Source organism: Kogia breviceps, chromosome 18 (genome assembly GCF_026419965.1).
Source record: "Kogia breviceps isolate mKogBre1 chromosome 18, mKogBre1 haplotype 1, whole genome shotgun sequence".
Lineage (NCBI taxonomy): Eukaryota > Metazoa > Chordata > Mammalia > Artiodactyla > Physeteridae > Kogia > Kogia breviceps.
In genome coordinates this window covers 847,848-867,615 of record NC_081327.1, presented here as the reverse complement: position 1 = coordinate 867,615, position 19,768 = coordinate 847,848, and the positions used below count along the sequence as shown (strand labels likewise).

The following is a 19,768-nucleotide window of genomic DNA, read 5'->3' as shown; positions in this document are numbered from 1 at the left end:
TTTTAAGTAAATATATAGCATTATGTCACTGTGGTTTTAGTTGCATTTCCCTGATATTTCAGATGTTGAGCATAGCTTGTGTACAGGAAATATGGAAGAAAAGTGAGCATGTTAAACATTTTGAAAGACTCAAACCAAATTTAGATTGTGGCAAATTCTAATGAACAAATGGCTTAGCAGCTTCATCAAGTGAATAATATGAATTAAAAAATGGTAAGTGCTACATAGAGGTTAAAAAACATGCAAGACATACCTAATTATTGTCTAAGATAAATTTTGTATCCAGATTGCAATCAATCTGCATTAAATAATGAATACAGTTGACAAAATTCAGCACTTACAACAGGTTATCATAATTTTATGTATTTTGATTTTATACAACAAAGTTATTGGAGTTATATAAGGGCCTTTACATTTTAGAAACACATCCTGAAGGGGTTATATGTGAAGTGACATGATGTCTGTGGTTATAAATAAAACAAACCACTAAGTGCATTGGGATACAGAGAATAAGAACAACCATAAAATTATAAATAATGAAAGAATCATTTCTTCTTACTAGTCTTTTCCATTTGGGGATATATTTGAAAATAGCCATTACAGAGTGTAGAGTATGTGCAGGTAGGGTAATTTCATATGGTGAGAAGGATAAATTTAAAAGGCCAGGAGGAAACTTTTAATTTTGATACTCTATAAATGTCAAAATGGATATTTTAAATATGAGCAGTTTAAGTCATTCGTGTCTGAACTAAACTGTTTAAAAAACAAATCTTCAAAACTTGTCACTTCCTAATCTTTTTGTTTTCATTTTCATAGATTTTTTGTTTGTGTGTCTGTGTGGCCATATTATTCCATTTTATTTGATCTGATATACAAAATCCTACATAGGTCTTGAGGGTATTTGTAGCTTTAAAATAGAAAGAAACAATTAGCATTATCCATAGAAAGTTAGAACAGGAAAAAACCTTAGACGTCATGAGACCCATTTTTCTTCTTTCAGAGATAAGTAAATTAGGGCCCAGGAAGGGGAAGTGAGTGACTTGAACAGCTAGTTAGTAGCAGAATTGGAAGTAAACCCAGGTTTAATAATCCCTTGGTCCAGTGTTTTGTTTTGTTTCATATTTACATTTTTAATTTTTTTACTTAAAGACTTTATTTTTTAAGAGCAGTTTTAGGTTCATAACAAAATTAAGAGGAAGGTGCCCTGCCCCTACACATGCATCATCTCCTTCATTATCACCATCCCCCACCAGAGTGGTACTTTTGTTATAATCTTATAATCGATGAACCTACACTGATACATTTTTATCACCCAGAGTCTATATAGTTCATATTAGGGTTTACTGTTGGTGGTTGTGTATTCTGAGTTTGAACAAATTTATAATGATATGTTGCATCACTATAGTGTCACACAGAGTAGATTCTCTGCCCTAAAATTCCTCTATTCTGTGTATTGATCCCTGCTTTGTCCCCACATTACCTGGGAACCACTGATGTTTTTTACTATCCATAGTTTTGCCTTTTCCAGAATGCCATGTAGTTGGAATCATATGGTATATAGCTTTTTCAGATTGGCTGTTTTCACTTAGTAACATGCACTTAAGGTTCCTCCATGTCTTCTTATGGCCTGATAGTGCATTTCTTTTTTAAAACTGAATGATATTCCATTGTCTGGATATGCCATACATTCACCTACTGGAGACATCTTGGTTGCTTCCAAGTTTTGGCAATATGATGAATAAAGCTACTATAAACAATTATGTACAGGTTTTTCTGTGAACATAAGTTTTCGACTCCTTTGGGTAAATACCAAGGAGAACAATTGCTGATAGAGTATGTTTGTTTTCTAGGAAACTGCCAATGTGTTTTCCAAAGTGTCTGCTCTATTCTCACCAGCAGTGGATGAGAGTTTCTGTTGTTCCGCATCCTCACCAGCATTTAGTGTTTTCAGTGTTCTAGATTTTGGATTCTAATAGATGTGTAGTGGTAGTTCATTGTTGAGAATTTTTGCATCAATGTTCATGAGTAACATTGGTCTGAAATTTTCTTGTAGTATCTTTTGTTTTGGTATTAGGGTAATGCTAGTCTCTGAAAATGAGTTGGGAATTATCCCCTCTGCTTCTAGCCTCTGAAACAGGTAGTAGAGAATTGGTATAAATTCTTCCTTAAATGTTCACTAGAATACACCAGGGAACCCATTTCAGTATGGTATACTCTGTTTGGGGAGGTTGTTAATTACTGATTCAATTTCTTCTGTTGCTTTATCTTTTTCTTTTTCTGTTATTCCTGTTACTCATAATTTATAGCTTTTGTAGTTGCCTGACAGTTCTTGGGTATTCTGTTTTGTTTTTCAATCCCCTCCCCTCCCCGTTTTGGGGGTTTCTATTGAGATATCCTCAAGTCAGATTCTTTTCTTAGCTGCATCCAGTTTACGAATTAAGCTCCTCAAAAGCATTCCTCATTTTTGTTACAGAATTTTTGCTCACTAGCATTTCTCTCTTTGGTTCTGTTTTAGAATTTCCATCTCAGTTTACATTGCATGTCTATTCTCACATGCTGTCTACTTTATCCAATAGAGCACTAAGCATATTAATCATAACTATTTTGAATTCCTGGTCTCATAAGTCCACATCTCTGACTTGTCTGAGTTTGGTTCTGATACTTGCTCTGTCTCTTCAAACTTTCTTTTTCTTTTTTTTCTTCAAACTTTTAAAAACATTTTTATTATGCCTTACACTTTTTTCTTGATAGCTAAGTATGATGTGCTCAGTAAAAGGTCTTTTAAGTGATTTTAAGGTGTGGGGAGAGGAGAAGTGTTCTATAGTCCTATGATTAGGTCTCAGTATTTCTTTTTCTTTTTGCATTATAACTTCCTCTTTAACGTATTAGGTCTTTAGAAATGTTTTCTTAAAAATTTCCAAACTTTGGATGTTTTGTTTGTGGTTTTAAGTTTTCTGTAAAAAAAATATTTTAATTTGACACATAACGTAGGGCCCAGTGTTTTAGTGAGGTTCTCCTACTGGACTGTGAACTTCACATGTGCCTTTCCAGTCTCTCCTCTATCTTAGGTGGAAAAGGATGGCTAGAGTGGGCTCGAGTTGGGTATTTTCCTTCCCCCCAGTCATTTAGGCTCTGATAAAACCTAAGGCTGTGCTTTAAAATTTTCTCCTGGAGCAGACTTTGCGTAAAGAACAGAATGCTTTGGCATGTTTGAAAATGGTTCCTTTTCCTTTCTTCCTGCTGGGAGCATGACAGGATTTTTCTCAGATATTCACTGTGAGAAACAGGTAGAACTCTAGGAGATAAAACTCAACAGAAGTGTGGCGGTTTTTTTCCCCATGACTGGGCTCCCCTGGAGTTCTTCTCTCTCAGATTTGTCCCCACTGAGAGGAATTTGTCAATTACAGTTCAGGTTTCCCTGTCCTGGCATTGGTTACCACAGTGGTTTCAGCTTGTGGTTTCTGCTTCAGTAACTTGAGATTCTCTGTGTTACCCTTTCAGTCTCTCCAATTTGGGGATAATGGTTTGCCCTGTGACCACACTTCATTTAGGAATCTAAGAAGAGTTGTTTAATTTTTTCAGTCTGTTTAGTCTTTTGCTTGTTAGGATGGAGTGGCAAATGCCAGCTTTTTATATGCTTGACCAGAAACCAGAGGTACTCTCCTACACTTTTTATTTCATCCTTCTGAACAGATTAAATTAAATTTCTGATACACTGGCACTGCTATGATCTGAATGTTTGTGTTCCCTTCAAATTCATATGTTGAAATCCTAACCCACATAGGTGATGGTATTGGGAGGCTGGGCTTTTTGGAGGTGCTTAAATCATGAGAGTGGACCCCTCATGAATGGATTAGTGGCTCATAATAGAGGCTCCAGAGAGATCCCTAACCCCTTACACCTTGTGAGGACAGAGCAAAAAATCAGCAACATTGAAGAGAACCCTCACCTGACTATGCTAAGCACCCTGATCCCTGACTTCCAGCCTCCAGTACTGTGAGAAATAATTATCTATTGTTTATAAAACATCCAGGCTGTGATATTTTGTTATAACAGCCAGAACAGACTAAGACACATTCTATCTTTTGTTACAGCTATTTTCAAATATATACAGAAATGGGAAAAACTATATCATGACACCAAATGAAGGCTTTCTCAATCTTCCACCATTATTTATCATTTAATGGCCATTCTTGTTTTGTCCATCTTCACATACACTAGTGGATTATTTAATTTATGATCTCAGACATTACATCATTTAATGCATAACTTCTTGAGAATGCATTTTTAAAATATGAGGGCGATTTCATAACCCCAATAGCTACCACACAAAAAATATTTTAAAATATGATAAATATGTTATCACTGCTCAATTATCTCAAAAGTTTATGTGTTTCCTAAGTCAGATTAATTGTAGTTAGGATCCAAAATGTATTGTGGCTTTCAGTAGCTGTCTCATAAGTCTCTTCACCTATAAGTTCCACCTACCTTTTTAATTCTTATTATTTATTTGTTGAAGTTGCTGAGTTATTTGTCGTATTCTAGGTGTGCTTTGTTGAATCTCTGATACTGTTTAATGATCACCCTTTCCTCATATTTCCTGTACACAAGATATTGATGAGATGAGTGATTGAGATTTTGTACCAGCAGATAGATTGTGATGGTGACTGTTGGGAGAAATAAAAACAAAATCTCCCAACCCACAGATCCTGTCCACAAAGGTGGTGGAGACAGAAAACACTTTCATTGTTTGCAGTGTGTGTTTTCTAACCTCACCAAGCAATCAATTCTGACATTATCTCCCTGGAGATAGCATGAGATCCCACAGGTGAAGGGCTCAGTCCCACAAGTCTTCCTCCACTTCAGATATCTTTCAAAAGTCCAGGTTGTTATCTCTGCTTCTGAGCGACTGGCTCTAAATCAGAGGTTCCCATGACCCCCTCCTGGAGTTTGATTATTTTGCTAGAGCAGCTCACAGAATTCAAGGAAACATGTACTTAAATTTAATAGGCAGATGAAGAAGTATATAGGGCGAGTTCTGGAAGGGTCTGGAGCACAAGAGCATCTGTCCTCATGGAACTGAAGTCTGTCACCCTCCCAGTACGTTTACAGACTTGGAAGTTCCTTAAATCTTGTTCAAGAGTTTGTATAGAGCTTTAAACTCCAGCTCTCTCCTCACACCCCCTTCCTGGAGGGCAGTGGGTGGGGCTATTTAGGAACCCCAACCTAAATCCCCTCTTGAAGCATAAATTCAGTTGTGCTCAAAAGGGACCTCTTGGGACTTCCTTGGTGGTCCAGTAGTTAAGAATCTGCCTTCTGGGCTTCTGTGATGGTGCAGTGGTTACGAATCCACCTGCCAGTGCAGGGGAAACAGGTTCGAGCCCTGGTCCAGGGAGATCCCACATGCCGCAGAGTGACTAAGCCCGTGCACCACAACTACTGAGCCTGCGCTCTAGAGCCCGCGAGCCACAACTACTGAGCCCACGTGCCTAGAGCCCGTGCTCTGCAGCAAGAGAAGCCACTGCAATGAGAAGCCCGTGTGCAGCAACGAAGAGTAGCCCCCGCTCGCCGCAACTAGAGAAAGCCTGCATGCAGCAACAAAGACCCAACGCAGCCAAAAATAAATAAATAAAATTAAAAGAAAAAAAAAAAGAATCTGCCTTTCAATGTAGGGGACACGGGTTCAATCCCTGGTCGGGGAACTAAGATCCCACATGCTGTGGGGCAACTAAGCCCGTGTGCCACAACTACTTGAGCATGCGAGCCACAACTAGAGAGCCCACGTGCTGCAACTACAGCAACAGAAGGGACCTGTTATGAGTGACAAAAGATATTCCTGTCACTCAGGAAATTCCAAGGGTTTTAGAAGCTCTGCCAGGATCTGGGGACAAAGGCCAAATAAATTTCTCATTATACCACGTTATTGGGTCAGTATTAAAGCAGGATGTGATGTGCATCCGAAGCCATCTGCTAAGAAATTGCAAAGACAGAAAAATAACCAAAAAACCTCACTCCCTTATATAGACAAGAACATAGAACCCATTATTTACATGTTTTCAAGATAAATATAACTAGTCTTCAAGTAAGAGGACTTGACAGCATTGTGAAAGATGAAATAAAGTGGAGTCGCTTATGTCAAGGGGTTTTTAAACGGAGCTGAGAGGCCATTAAAGAATTGGATCTTACGCACGTCCTCACCAGGTGAAACGTGAACTGGAATGGGCCAAACCACAAGTGTTTCAAGAACTCTGCAAAAGTACCTTGCTCCAGTAACATTTTTGCTTAGTGACACCTTTAGCAACAAAACATGCTTAGCCAAGACTAGCTTTCTGCCACCAGCACCAACCAAAATACTTTGAATTATGTAAACATTCCCCTTTTTGTCTTTAAAAACCCCTCTAAGCTAAATGCTCTTACAAAAGACGGGAGAATCTCCCCATTTTCAACAGGGAGAATTAAGCCTCATTGAATTTGTATTTCACACATGGGGAAACAGTATAATTGACATTACAGTGTAATAGATGTGGATTGAAACACAGTGTAATAGACATGGATCTGCCTAACAAAATACCCTTCACTAAAAAATCAGGGAGGCAGTCAGAGTATAAATGGCATTTGGAATCCTCTTCTTACGAAGTATAGAGAGAGGGCCATTGGTTAATCCGATTTTTATCTTTTTTTTCATCTCTTTTTTTGTCTTGAAAATTAAAAGTATTACAGGGCCCACTTAGGGAACTATGGCATTATAAGCTTAAAACTTCCTCACTAGGGAATCCGCCTAAACCCTGTCCCTCTTTGTCCTGTTTGTAGCCCTCTCTTCCAATCTTTTGCTTCCTTCTACAGTATTCTGAGCTGGCTGAAATACCTCAGTGTCCCTTGAGTTTGCAACTTCCTTGTGGAGGAGACACATTCCTGGATAATGGATGTTCAGCCTGGTTGTGTTCAAATCTCTGACATTATCAGACTTCTCCGACTCCAAATGTGAAAAGAAAAGTCTGTTAAATCTTTTGTTTTTCTCCTGTGCATACACAGTTCCACAGATTAGTCACTCCATCTTTTGATTGAGCCACGGGTTGCAAAACTTGTTTTGAAAAAGTCTGCTAGACCTGATTGAAATACATTTGGAGGTTAACAAAACTCAGTTTAAAAGGAAACAATGGGACTTCCCTGGTGGCACAGTGGTTAAGAATCTGCCTGACGGGCTTCCCTGGTGGTGCAGTGGTTAAAAGTCTGCCTGCCGATGCAGAGGACACGAGTTCGTGCCCCGGTCCGGGAAGATCCCACATGCCGCGGAGCAGCTAGGCCCGTGAGCCGTGGCCGCTGAGGCTGCGCGTCCGGAGCCTGTGTTCCACAACGGGAGAGGCCACAACAGTGAGAGGCCCGCCTACCGCCAAAAAAAAAAAAAAATCTGCCTGCCAATGCAGGAGACACGGGTTCGAGCCCTGGTCAGGGAAGATACCACATGCCACGGAGCAACTAAGCCCACGTGCCACAACTACTGAGCCTGCAAACCGCAACTACTGAAGCCTGTGCGACTACAGCCCGTGCTCCACAACAAGAGAAGCCACCACAATGAGAAGCCCGTACACTGCAAGGAAGAGTAGCCCCTGCTCGCCGCAACTAGAGAAAGCCTGTGCGCAACGAAGACACAATGCAGCCCCCCAAAAAGATAAATAAATAAATTTTAAAAAGAGAAAAAAATTGTGAAAAGTACTTATTGATAATACCTGGAAAAAAAATTGTCCTAACAGGATGAAAGAAAGATAACCATTAATCTTCTAATGCTTTATAGAGGTTTGGCTCTTTCTTTTTATTTATTTATCCTTTACTGAAGTACAGTTAGTTTGCAGTGTTGTGTGGTTCCGCTCTTTATATTGTTACATAAAATCTTGGTGAAAGGTATTTTTGAAGGAAAAATTGTTGAACTGTGATTTTGAATAATGGCCTTGACTTTTAGGTTACTAGATAGGAAGAAGCAGGAGAGCCTCAGAGATTTGCTTTCAAGAGGATTTAGACATTTGATTTGTGTATGTAGATTATGTATTACAAATTATATGTTTTTAAAATTCGTATGATGTCCTGATCAATTTGACTTTTTGTACAAATTGAATAATTTTATTTGTGAAATGGAATTACATCTTCTTGCTGATTTTATCTCCATGTAAAAAAATGTCATCACAGTATTGTAGTTTAATAAGACCTAAGATTTAATTTCTAATGATTTCAAATTTATAAATTGCATACATTGGATTTATGGGTCAGTTAAGTTATTATTTCCACAAATTATTATTTCTTTTTGCTTGATTGTTTTTCAGTCGTGCCGCACAGCATGCGGGACCTTAGTTCCCCAACCAGGGATCAAACCCTTGCCCCCTGCACTGGAAGTGTGGAGTCCTAACCACTGTACCACCAGGGAAGTCCCGCTACAAATTATTCTGTCTCCTTAATTCAGAGTCTGGACATGAAGTATCCTTTATTGTGTCTCAGCCCCTTCTGTCTTTCCTGAATGTTCACACAGCTTCCCAGCACCAACCCTTCACAGGCACTTCTCTCTCTCACTGGACTATTCTTCCCAACACTCAACATATAGTAACTTATTGCAGAATATTTTTTTCATACACAGAAATACATTCTTAAGGTATCTTTTCTTGAGCCTTCAGACTAGGTCAAGTCCAGTAGTTGTATTTTGTCATAAACATCTGAACTTGATCTCCTAGCATTTACAGTAATTTAAATTGTGTAATAATTTGTATAGATGTATGCTTAAAGACTGTGTCCTGGCTAAACTATCTTTTTTTTTTTTTTTTTTAAACCAAAGCTAAGATACCACCACCTGTAAAACAGACCATTATTTCATAGGCATTTCAGAAAGAAAAATGCTGTGATAAGGTGCCTTAATGATAGTTTTATATGATACAGGAGTCAGTCACGGAGTCCTTTGTTACTTTCAAATTGCTTACATTCTGAAGCATTTGGCAACTTCTCCTGTTGTGATTTGCCACACTCAGTTGAAGCACTAGGACTAGGATGAAGCCTGTGAACTCAATATCACAGCTGCTCAGCCACAAGTATAAGATGCTATTCAGTATATGATATCTCCCAATTTTAGAGCTGTTAGAAGGAAGAAAAATGTGTGTCCTAAGATCATTGAAATATATCGCAATCCCTGTGAGGGATGGAGCTACTGATCTAATTTAGATAATTGAATTACCTAATAGTACTTGGCCCATAGTAGAGGCTTAGCCTTACCTAATGGATGAATGGACATATGAAAATTTTGTATAGAACAGAAACCGTCAGGTCTTGTGACAAATTTAGAGAAAATTACCTTTTGCCCCAGCAGAGGAAATAGAGCCTGGAGACAGTGTTGTTGTTATTGATGAGCACAAAGGGAAAACATTGGGGAAACATGTCTGTACAAATGCAACAGTATTTATCAGACATACCCTTGGATTATCAAATAGCACCATGTAAAGTACCAAGATGAAGGAAAGCAAGTACAAAGTGACAAAGGTGCACATCAGGATCAGGATGGTTTGGGTGGCTCTGGTCTCGGGAGAATCTGGGGCAGCACTGGGTGCTGTGAATATATCATATTTACCTCTTGTGCCTGTAGAAGATGCTCACTGTGGAGCCATTAGACCAGGCCGTAAGGCCCAGACACACATTAGTGAACACATGTTATATTTTTATATCGTGATGAGAGAACAGTTATCCCTGAGAAGGGGGTGAACCAAAATATATCACCACAATTTGGCACATTGATTTTTTTTTTAAATGTATTTTTGGCCATGTGGCGAGGCGTGTGGAATCTTACTTCCCTGACCAGAGATCGAACCCACACCCCCTGCAGTGGAAGCGAGGAGTCTTAACCACTGGACCACCAGGGAAGTCCTTACATTGATTATTTTGAGTTCAAGGCACTTAAGAAACAGCAGGCGCAAGGACACTCTCTTTTTCTTCCTTAAAGCAGGACATAGAACTCCCACGTGGATGTTATCTTCCCTAGAGAAGAAGGAAAGAAAACATTCTTATCAACCCAGAGATGGCACCAGAGGAATCTGCAAACAATACCTTACTCCATTAGTTTCCCTCCATATATTTCCCTTCCCACAGTTTGCCCCCTGTGGAAGCCTAAAACTCCTTTCCTCTCTCCTGTCGTTTCTCTACGACTTTATTGTTCTTTGTTGAAGTTGCTATAAAAGCTGGAGTTCTGAGCCTCCATTTTGAGTTACTTCTGGTTTAGGTTTCTCCCACAAGGTGTGCACTGCCCTCATTCATAAATTGCTTGTTTTTCTCTTCTTTTTTATAAATTTATTTATTTATTTTTGGCTGGGTTGGGTCTTTGTTGCTGTGCGAGGGCTTTCTCTAACTGCAGTGAGCGGGGGCTACTCTTCATTGCTGTGTGCAGGCTTCTCGTGACTTCTCTTGTTGCGTAGCACAAGCTCTAGGCACGCAAGCTTCAGTAGTTGTGGCACGTGGGCTCAGTAGTTGTGGCTTGCAGGCTCTAGAGCTCAGGCTCAGTAGGTGTGGCACATAGGCTTAGTTGCTCCACGGCATGTGGGAATCTTCCCGGGCCAGGGCTCAAACCCATGTCCCCTGCATTGGCAGGCAGATTCTTAACCACTGCACCACCAGGGAAGCCCTTGTTTTTCTCTTCTTGATCTGCCTTTTTGTTATAACCAAATACTCAGAAGGTTCTAGAGGGAACATCATTTTCCTCTCTTACACATACTAAATATGGACATAAACTCCAAAATTCTTCCCCCACCCCAATCGTAACCCCATTTGGGTCACACACAGTCTGCAGACATGGCCACCAACAAAAGATTTGGCAACAGGCTCAGTTACTCTGCAAGTTTCCAAGCACTGCTTAACCCAAGAAATTACACATAATTTGTAGTGTAAATACTTTGAAAGGTGGACAGTGTATGCTTTTAAATGCTAAAATTAATCCCTACCTTTCCTGTTTTGAATTACAGCACGTACAACTACTGTCTTTTACAATTTTTATTCACCTCAAGAGGAAGAAAATATTTCTATTTGCTGACCCCTGGTTTTCCACACTGCCAATGACCCTGATAGAACCCGGAACTCCCTTAGTCTGAGTCAGGGAGAGGGTGTTCTGTTTTGAATTGTGGTTAAAAATATGTATCACATAAAATTTATCATTTTGTTATTTATAAGTGGCATTAAGTACATTCACATCCTCCTTGTGTAAACTCCTATTAGTTCAGTCTTTAAAACAACCCTGGGGGGGGGGAATTCCCTGGTGGTCCAGTGATTAGGATGTGGTGCTTTCACTGCACAGGGTCCAAATTCAATCCCTGGTTGGGGAACTAAGATCCCACAAGCTGCATGGCCCAAAAATAAAACAGAAAGTAAAATAAAACAACCCTGGGATCACAACTTAGAGTCACAGTTTGCCCAAAGAGAACACCCGTCTTGATTCAGAGGTGCCATTTGTGGGGTTCAGTCATGTTTATCCATCTTCCTTCTTCTTTCTAGTGGTGAGGAGGTGGTGTGTGACATCCAAAAGTGGCTAGATGATAGCACTGTAAATTCAAAGTCGTACACACCAAATCTGCTGTACACATCCAGAAATCTTTTAGGTTCATGTGCTGGAGACCCCAGCATCTATAACTAATCTTCTCCATGTTTTTCTAACCTTCACTCTCCCTCTTTACGCCTGGTATCTTCCCTGATCGTTCACGGAGAAATTAGATCCCAAACGGCAAGAGTCATCTTCCCACCACATAAGGAAGGAATATGCATGGGCCTGCACCCATCTTATACTTCAGCCTCCCCAGCCCATGGTTTCAGAAAAATGTCCCTCTTTCTGTCAAAAGCTAAACATGAGGTAAAAGAGGTAAAAAACATGAGGTAAAATGTAGGAGGAACTAGTCTTGTTTTGAGCTACAGACACTTAAAAAATATATATATACACACACACCCCACCAAAAACAGCAGTAACCTGCACGTGGACATTAACGGTGGCTTTTTTCATAACTGCCAGGACTGGGAGGCAACCGAGATGTCACTCAGGAGTTGAACGGACAACAGATGGGTACATTCATGCAAAGAAATTATTTGGCGCTAAAAAGAAGTGAGCGGGCTATGGAACTGTGAGGCGATAGGAGGGGAACCTTAAATGCATATTACTCACAGAAAGAAGGCAATCTGAAGAGGTTACATACCTATGGTTCCAACTATGTATGACATTACGGAAAAGGCAAAAGTTTGGAGAGGGTAGAGAGATCAGTGTGTTGCGAGGCATTGTAGGGGGTCGGGGGTTGGGGGTGAATAGGGGGAGCACAGGATTTTTAAGATGGAAACTATTCTCTATGATACAATAATGGTGAGATAGATTGGTCAAAACCCACAAAATGTACATCAAGAGTGAACCCTAATGCATGTAGACTCAACCACTGATGTGGAATGTTGATAGGATAGTAGAGAAGGGGAAGGCTCTGAGGTCACTCTCGCTCTCTCTTATTTGTGGGGGTGGTGGGAATCAGCGATGGCAGAGGAGGGGGCATATTGGAACAAACTGTACTCCAGTTTTGCTGTGAACCCAAACTGCTCTTTAAAAAAAAAAAAAACAATAAAGAGTTGAACTTTTGTGAACACTTGCCTGTTTAACATATAACCTTTCAATATCTTCACCTGACATCTGCTCTTTATTTCATTGTATACACAGTTTCCTACCAGATGGCTCCAAATACTGCTCTCTTTTGCCATGGACACCAATGAATTCTTTGGTAAACATCTAATGCTCACTTTCCATTTACCATCTTACTGGACATTCTAACAGCTGTAGGGAAGGAAAAATTCTCCTCTTCCTTCTTTTTAGGGTCTCAGACTGGGCCTAAGTTTGAAACTGACAAAAGACAGATTAATAGAAGACGAGCACACACATTTAATTAAATGTTTACGTGTACATGGGAGTTTTCATGAGAGATCGAAGACCCAAAGATGTGACAAGAACAGGAAGCTTTTATATCTTTTAGACAAAGAATCAATTTGTGAAGAATTGACAAAGGGGTCTGGGCTGTGGATAGTTCATGGTGAAGAAGTGAGCTAGGAAGATAGGCATGAGATTAGTAAGGTTTTGTTGGTACAAACTGCTCAGTCCCCAGTTCTCCCACTCACATTTCTTGTCTCTGGTGATTAAGAATGTTTTGCTCCTGGTACAGGGATGGTACCTTTCACATGGGAGTTTTATCTCCTGCTCTCAGGAAGAAAAAGAAGTGTCAGAGCATCCTTCCTGCATCTGCTGTGTCATAAGTGCCTGGAATTCAAAATGATTGGTGTGCCAAACAGTGGGTGATATTTTGGGGTGACATGTCCTGGTTTCCTTCAGAGCAGTTCAGGTAAGTGGCTCACTAATCTTGGTTTCTTGGAATGCTGTTATCTCTGGCTCCTGACAACCAGAGGTTTCTCATTGCACTACTACCTTTCTTGGTGCTCCTCCACAGCACTGTTCACCAGCATAGGCTCAAAAACTTGAAGTGCATCTGTTGCTCCACGCTGGGCCCTACAGTCTATTACCGAGATGATTAAAAAAAATAAATAACCTTTGAGTGGTCTAGTCCATTTCTAAGGCATTACGAACTCTATGCTTATAAACCCCAGATTTCAACTCTTTCCAGAATTAGATATACAACCATCTAGTTGGTTTTCTGATTTGGATGCCTCACAGAAATGACATATTAAAAATGGTCCAACCCTTAAATCTCGTTCTTCTTCTTTACCCTGGCCACGCCCCAAACTTCCCCCTGTCTGAATGGATTGTACCACTGTTCACGTAGTGACACTTTTCCAAACTCCAGAAGAGTTTCCTCATCCTGTATGTCCCCATGTTATAGTCAACCCATTGCCCAGTCCTGTCCATTCTTCCTTTGCTATGTATATCCAAACACTTCTATTTCCACGACTACCCCTGCCACCAACCATTTCTGTAACCAGTCACTCCTTGTAGGAATCCGTGTTGTTTCCAGTTTGGGGCTCTGATGAACAGAGGTGCTGAGACCATTCAAGTCTAGGATTTTTCATGAACATAAGTGTTGTCCAGCGGGGGAATAGGTGGGGTCCTCCAGATCACCCTCCAATTTGATGTTTCGCTCCCTAGAAGGACTCACAGGACCCCACAAAGCTGACTTCCTGGAGCTCAAACTGATACCACGTGGCCCAAGGCCCCTGCCATAAATCACACTGTTAGCCTCAACTATCCAAGTCCCCAACTAAATAAGGACATTCATCAGGCATTCCAAGGGCTTCCCAGGAGCCAGGCAAGGCCCGACCTTTCTTTGGAATGTGCTGGTTCTGAACATTCTAGACATGCTGAGTCAATCCTTTACTTGACAATCTATTTTTATTTGACTAGGGGTTGAGTTCCTGGATTGTACAGTACTTGCAAAGCTTTTTGTTTTTTGTTATTTGTGTGTTTGGAAGCCGCCACAGTGTTTTCCACAGTGGCTGTGCCACTTTACATTACCACCAGTGATGCGTGAATGACTGGGTTTCTCCTCGACCTTATCAGCATTTTATTACCGTTCTGTATGTTGTTTAAGGCGTTCTGATGGATGTGTCCAGGTATCTCGCTATGATTTTCACTTGCATTCCCAAGAAATGCCTCATATCTTTTTACATGGTTATTTGCCATCCAATCATATCTCTTCCTCTTGGGTGAAATGCCTGTTCTGTGTTTTGTCTATTTTGTATTTGGATTTTTTAAAAAGATAATAGTTTTGAGAGTTCTTTCATATTCATATCTGATGTGTGGTTTGCTCATGTTTTCTCCCTGCTTCAGTCCTTAGTCCTTTCATCCTCTTCAGAAGGTGTTTCACAGCCTAGGTTTTTAATTTTGAAAACTTCCAATGTCTCCATTTCTTTTTGTGGATCACACTTCTGGTGTCAGATTTTGAAATCTCTCTGCCTGACCCTAGATCCCCATTTTTTTTTCTTGGAATATTTTCCTCTGCAGTGTGTTCTAGTGTTAAGTTTTACATTAACGTCAGTGTTCCATTTTGAATTTGTTTGTACGAGGTGTGAGGTTAAGGTGTTTAGGTTAAGGTTTTTTTGTTTGCTTCCTTGCTTGCTTTTGTGTTTTGCTGTGGATGTCTGATTGCCCATATCATAGAGAAGCCATTTTTTCTCCAGTGAATTGCTTTTGCACATTTGCTAAAAGTCACTTGGGCTTAGGCATATTTGTTTGGATCTCTGTGTTCCATTGATCAACGTGTCTAACTGCAAACATCACATGGTCTCTATCAGCTCTATAAATAAGCCTTAAATTATGGGCAACTTTATTCTTGGATATTGAAATTGCTGTAGCGATTCTAGTTCCTTTGCCTGTCCATCATTTAAAATAGAAATATATGTACTTAAAAAAAAACACAAAAAAACAAACGAAAGGAAATTCTCCACCTTAAAAAAAATGTCATGGAACAGTTCACCATCAACATTAACCTCACTTCAAACACACACAGTCTCTTTCATACTGTTGCATTGTACAGATATGCTGGAAGTTTATTTAGTAAAAGGCTATTAATCCTCCCCTATTTTTTATGGTAAGTAATGATGAAATCAGTATTCATATCACTCCATGTACATTAGCACCAGTGTTCCCCACATCCATTTTTTGTCTTTGAACTTTATTATGGTCAATGCAGAGAGAGATTTTGTTTAAACTTCTGTGTGGTCAAGTTATAAATTATTTCCTTCATGTCTTCTGGGCTTTTTTTTTTTTTTTTCTTTAGAAAGACCTCTGCTCAAAATGATAGAATTAAAATATCCGGCAGTCCCTGGCAGTCCTGTGATTAGGACTCAGCACTTTTACTGCCAAGGACGAAGGTTCATCCCCCTGATTTGGGAACTAAGATCGCAAAGCCACACGGCTCAGCCAAAAAAAAAAAAAAAAAAAAAAAATTCACCCGTTGTTCTCCATGAATCTTTGTATGGTTTTAGGTGTACACTGCCTGCTGCAGAATTTTTCTAAGTCCTCCTGCGAACTCTCTGGTGCCATTCTGGGCAGCCCGAGTGACGTTCCCGGGCTGAGAGACGCGCTCCGAGGTAGGCCGAAACAAGGTCCAGCACCCCGGGGGCCGGCGGCGCGCCCTCGTCGGTTCGGGATCCGAATCCGTCCCGCTGACGTTGGCGCCGGTTGTCGGGCGCCATTTGGCAGCCACTTTTCTTTTCTTTTTTTTTTTTTTTTTTGCGGTACGCGGGCCTCTTACTGCTGCGGCCTCTCCCGTTGCGGAGCACAGGCTCAGCGGCCATGGCTCACGGGCCCAGCCGCTCCGCGGCATGTGGGATCTTCCCGGACCGGGGCACGAACCCACGTCCCCCGCATCGGCAGGCGGATTCCCAACCACCGCTCCACCAGGGAAGCCTGGCAGCCACGTTTATATTGCCCCTTCGCTTCCGGAGCTCGGGCAATGTCTTCAGGGGATGGGATTCGGCCGCGGTGCCCGACTCAGAGTTCCGGGAGGCCGGCGAGATTGGCGGGATCGTCCCGGTCGTGCCGGGCGGGCGCGCCTCGTGCTTTCTCCGGAGATTGTGCCTGCAGACTCATGGGGGGGAGGCTGCGGCCGCCCGGCCAGAACGACTATCCTCTGCTGGGGCTCCTCCGGCTGCCGAGGGGAGCTGGAGGGGGTCTCCCGGGTCCGGAGATGGGAACCGGGCCAGACCAGGCTGTGCGAGGAGGCCCACGGAGGGCCCCACGGTCTGGGCAATGGGCTCGCGCGAGGTTCCGGTAGGTGGACTCCACCCCACCTCTCCCTCCCTCAGCCAGGACACTGCGGCCGGCGGGCAGTGTGCACTCTGCGTCGCGGGGAAGGCGGGAACTCGTGGGCGACTGCGGGCTGTTCGTCTGCCTCCTAAGGTTGTGCTGCACACCCTGGCTTCAAACCCTATGACTCCTCAGAGTCTCTTCGCTGCTCCTGCCCCGCAGCCTCTGGGGTTGCGCGGGGGTGGGAGTTCCCCGCCAACAAAGTTTGACTCTTGGCGGTGGGGTCCCTCTGCTGGTGCAGGTATGAATAACGCCGCTAACTGCGAAAATTCACGTGAATTGCGGGATCTGGTGGTCACTCGTAGGTTGAACTCACTTGTGGACCTGGCTTCCTCCTGGGGCTGTACCTCTCTGAGCGTTGCTTGATGATCCGTTGCTGTGGGGCATACCTCCCGGGTGCGCGGCTGACGGCGCTCACAGGGCCTATTCCTCCACCTCTGGGTAAGGGGGGGGCATCCCTCTCTTCCCCTTGGCAATTTGCCCCTTCCTGCGTTTAACGGTTCGTGAGCTGGGCTGCCTATTGTGTGTGCTTCCCTTTGACAGGATGTGCTCGCAAAGCACTATGACTCCCACCAAAAATATAACTCTTTTCTTCGAAGTCTGAATCTTTGCAGTGGAATAATAGTGTCTTATCTGTGGCCCAGTGACATCTCTGACCTCTGCACTGGTCTTTTCCTTGAACAGTTGAAAGTATATTCTGGCCTCAGGCACGTTACCATGGTTTTTCCCCCCAAATCTCATGCCCTCACCTTCATCAAATGTGGGTTTGGAACATCCTTTACCCATGAGGCTTATTTTAAGAAAAAATAAATTTATTTTTTGGCTGAATGTTGGGTCTTCGTTGCTTGGGCTTTCTCTAGTTGCCGGGACCGTGGGCTACTCTTCCTTGCAGTGCACAGGCTTCTCATTGCCGTAGCTTCTCTCACTGTGGAGCAGGGGCTGTAGGCGCACAGGCTTCAGTAGTTGTCGCACACGGGTTTAGTTGCTCCGTGGCATGTGGGATCTTCCCGGACCAGGGATTTGAACCTGTGTCCGCCGCATTGGCAGGCAGATTCTCAACCACTGCATCACCAGGGAAGCCCTACCCATGAGGCTTTTTTCCTTTCCCCAAAAGTTTTAGAGCCCAATCCACTGCACTTGTTACTCTAAGTCAGCCTTTCTCCTTAGAAACTTTCATCCTATTAACAACTTTATTAATTTTCAAAATTAAAAATTAAAATTATTTTTTAGAATAATGTGTGGCACACACAGTAGGGATTTTTAAGTAGGTGTGTTCAAAAGGAACAAATAGGGCTTCCCTGGTGGCACAGTGGTTGAGAATCCGCCTGCCGATGCAGGAGACAGGGGTTCGTGTCCCAGTCCGGGAAGATCCCACATGCCGCGGAGCAACTAAGCCCGTGAGCCATGGCCGCTAGGCCTGCGTGTCCGGACCCTGTGCTCCGCAACGGGAGAGGCCACAACAGTGAGAGGCCCGCATACCGCAAAAAAAAAAAAAAAGGAACAAATAAATGCTCTGATGTGCATTTCCTCCATTTTGGGCCAGTTTCATGAAGCTGGCTTTTTTCTTATTCTCCCTTGCAAGTTTTTGAAAGTTAAGAAATTTTGAGGGCTGACGGAAATTCAACACAGCCACGTGTTGGGGTTACTTCTCAGATCTCAGCATCTTTTGATGACTCTTCCCTGATAACCAAAGTAGTTTTCAGGGATTAGATGTTTTCCCCTAGCCAATCCTGGCTAACTAAATCCATCTATCAAATCCCCAGGGCATTTTTTTTAAGCAAACATATAAAAACGTACTTTTTTCCCCTTGTACTTTCCCAATCCCCCTTCCTCATCAAAGGTATCACTGGATGTGGAGTTGGAGTTAAATTTTGTCATCAATTTATTAGGTATCCTGCCAAAGATACTGTGATTTGCTTAGGGATATATTTCTCTTAAATGTTTACTTTTCAAAATTCCAAGCTCACGGGCCCAGCCGCTCTGCGTCATGCGGAATCCTCCTGGACCGGGGCACGAACCCACGTCCCCCGCATCGGCAGGCGGATTCCCAACCACCGCTCCACCAGGGAAGCCTGGCAGCCACGTTTATATTGCCCCTTCGCTTCCGGAGCTCGGGCAATGTCTTCAGGGGATGGGATTCGGCCGCGGTGCCCGACTCAGAGTTCCGGGAGGCCGGCGAGATTGGCGGGATCGTCCCGGTCGTGCCGGGCGGGCGCGCCTCGTGCTTTCTCCGGAGGTTGTACCTGCAGACTCTTGGGGGGGAGGCTGCGGCCGCCCGGCCAGAACGACCATCCTCCGCTGGGGCTCCTCCGGCTGCCGAGGGGAGCTGGAGGGGGTCTCCCGGGTCCGGAGATGGGAACCGGGCCAGACCAGGCTGTGCGAGGAGGCCCACGGAGGGCCCCACGGTCTGGGCAATGGGCTCGCGCGAGGTTCCGGTAGGTGGACTCCACCCCACCTCTCCCTCCCTCAGCCAGGACACTGCGGCCGGCGGGCAGTGTGCACTCTGCGTCGCGGGGGAGGCGGGAACTCGTGGGCGACCGCGGGCTGTTCGTCTGCCTCCTAAGGTTGTGCTGCACACCCTGGCTTCAAACCCTATGACTCCTCAGAGGTCTCCTCGCTCCTCCTGCCCCGCAGCCTCTGGGGTTGCGCGGGGGTGGGGGTTCCCCGCCAACAAAGTTTGACTCTTGGCGGTGGGGTCCCTCTGCTGGTGCAGGTATGAATAACGCCGCTAACTGCGAAAATTCACGTGAATTGCGGGATCTGGTGGTCACTCGTAGGTTGAACTCACTTGTGGACCTGGCTTCCTCCTGGGGCTGTACCTCTCTGAGCGTTGCTTGATGATCCGTTGCTGTGGGGCATACCTCCCGGGTGCGCGGCTGACGGCGCTCACAGGGCCTATTCCTCCACCTCTGGGTAAGGGGGGGGGCATCCCTCTCTTCCCCTTGGCAATTTGCCCCTTCCTGCGTTTAACGGTTC

At 43.3% G+C, this 19,768-nt stretch overlaps 1 protein-coding gene across 8 annotated transcripts in view; it reads left to right on the top strand.

Moving 5' to 3' along the window:
- LOC136791966 (zinc finger protein 586-like) overlaps positions 1 to 19,768 on the top strand; it is a 33,655-nt gene that overhangs the window by 8,158 nt on the left and 5,729 nt on the right. Inside the window, exons 5-7 of one of the 8 annotated variants that reach the window (XM_067019995.1) lie at positions 12,701 to 12,761; positions 13,239 to 13,373; positions 15,766 to 16,247. In XM_067019995.1, coding sequence (XP_066876096.1) covers positions 12,701 to 12,761; positions 13,239 to 13,330 — 153 coding nt within the window. In that variant the 3' untranslated portion in view covers positions 13,331 to 13,373; positions 15,766 to 16,247. Of the gene's footprint in view, positions 1 to 6,843; positions 8,754 to 9,980; positions 12,278 to 12,700; positions 12,762 to 13,238; positions 13,374 to 13,981; positions 13,998 to 15,761; positions 16,248 to 19,768 lie in introns of those variants that run through there. The other 7 variants (XM_067019994.1, XM_067020001.1, XM_067019997.1 and 4 more) reach the window with 7 other exon arrangements.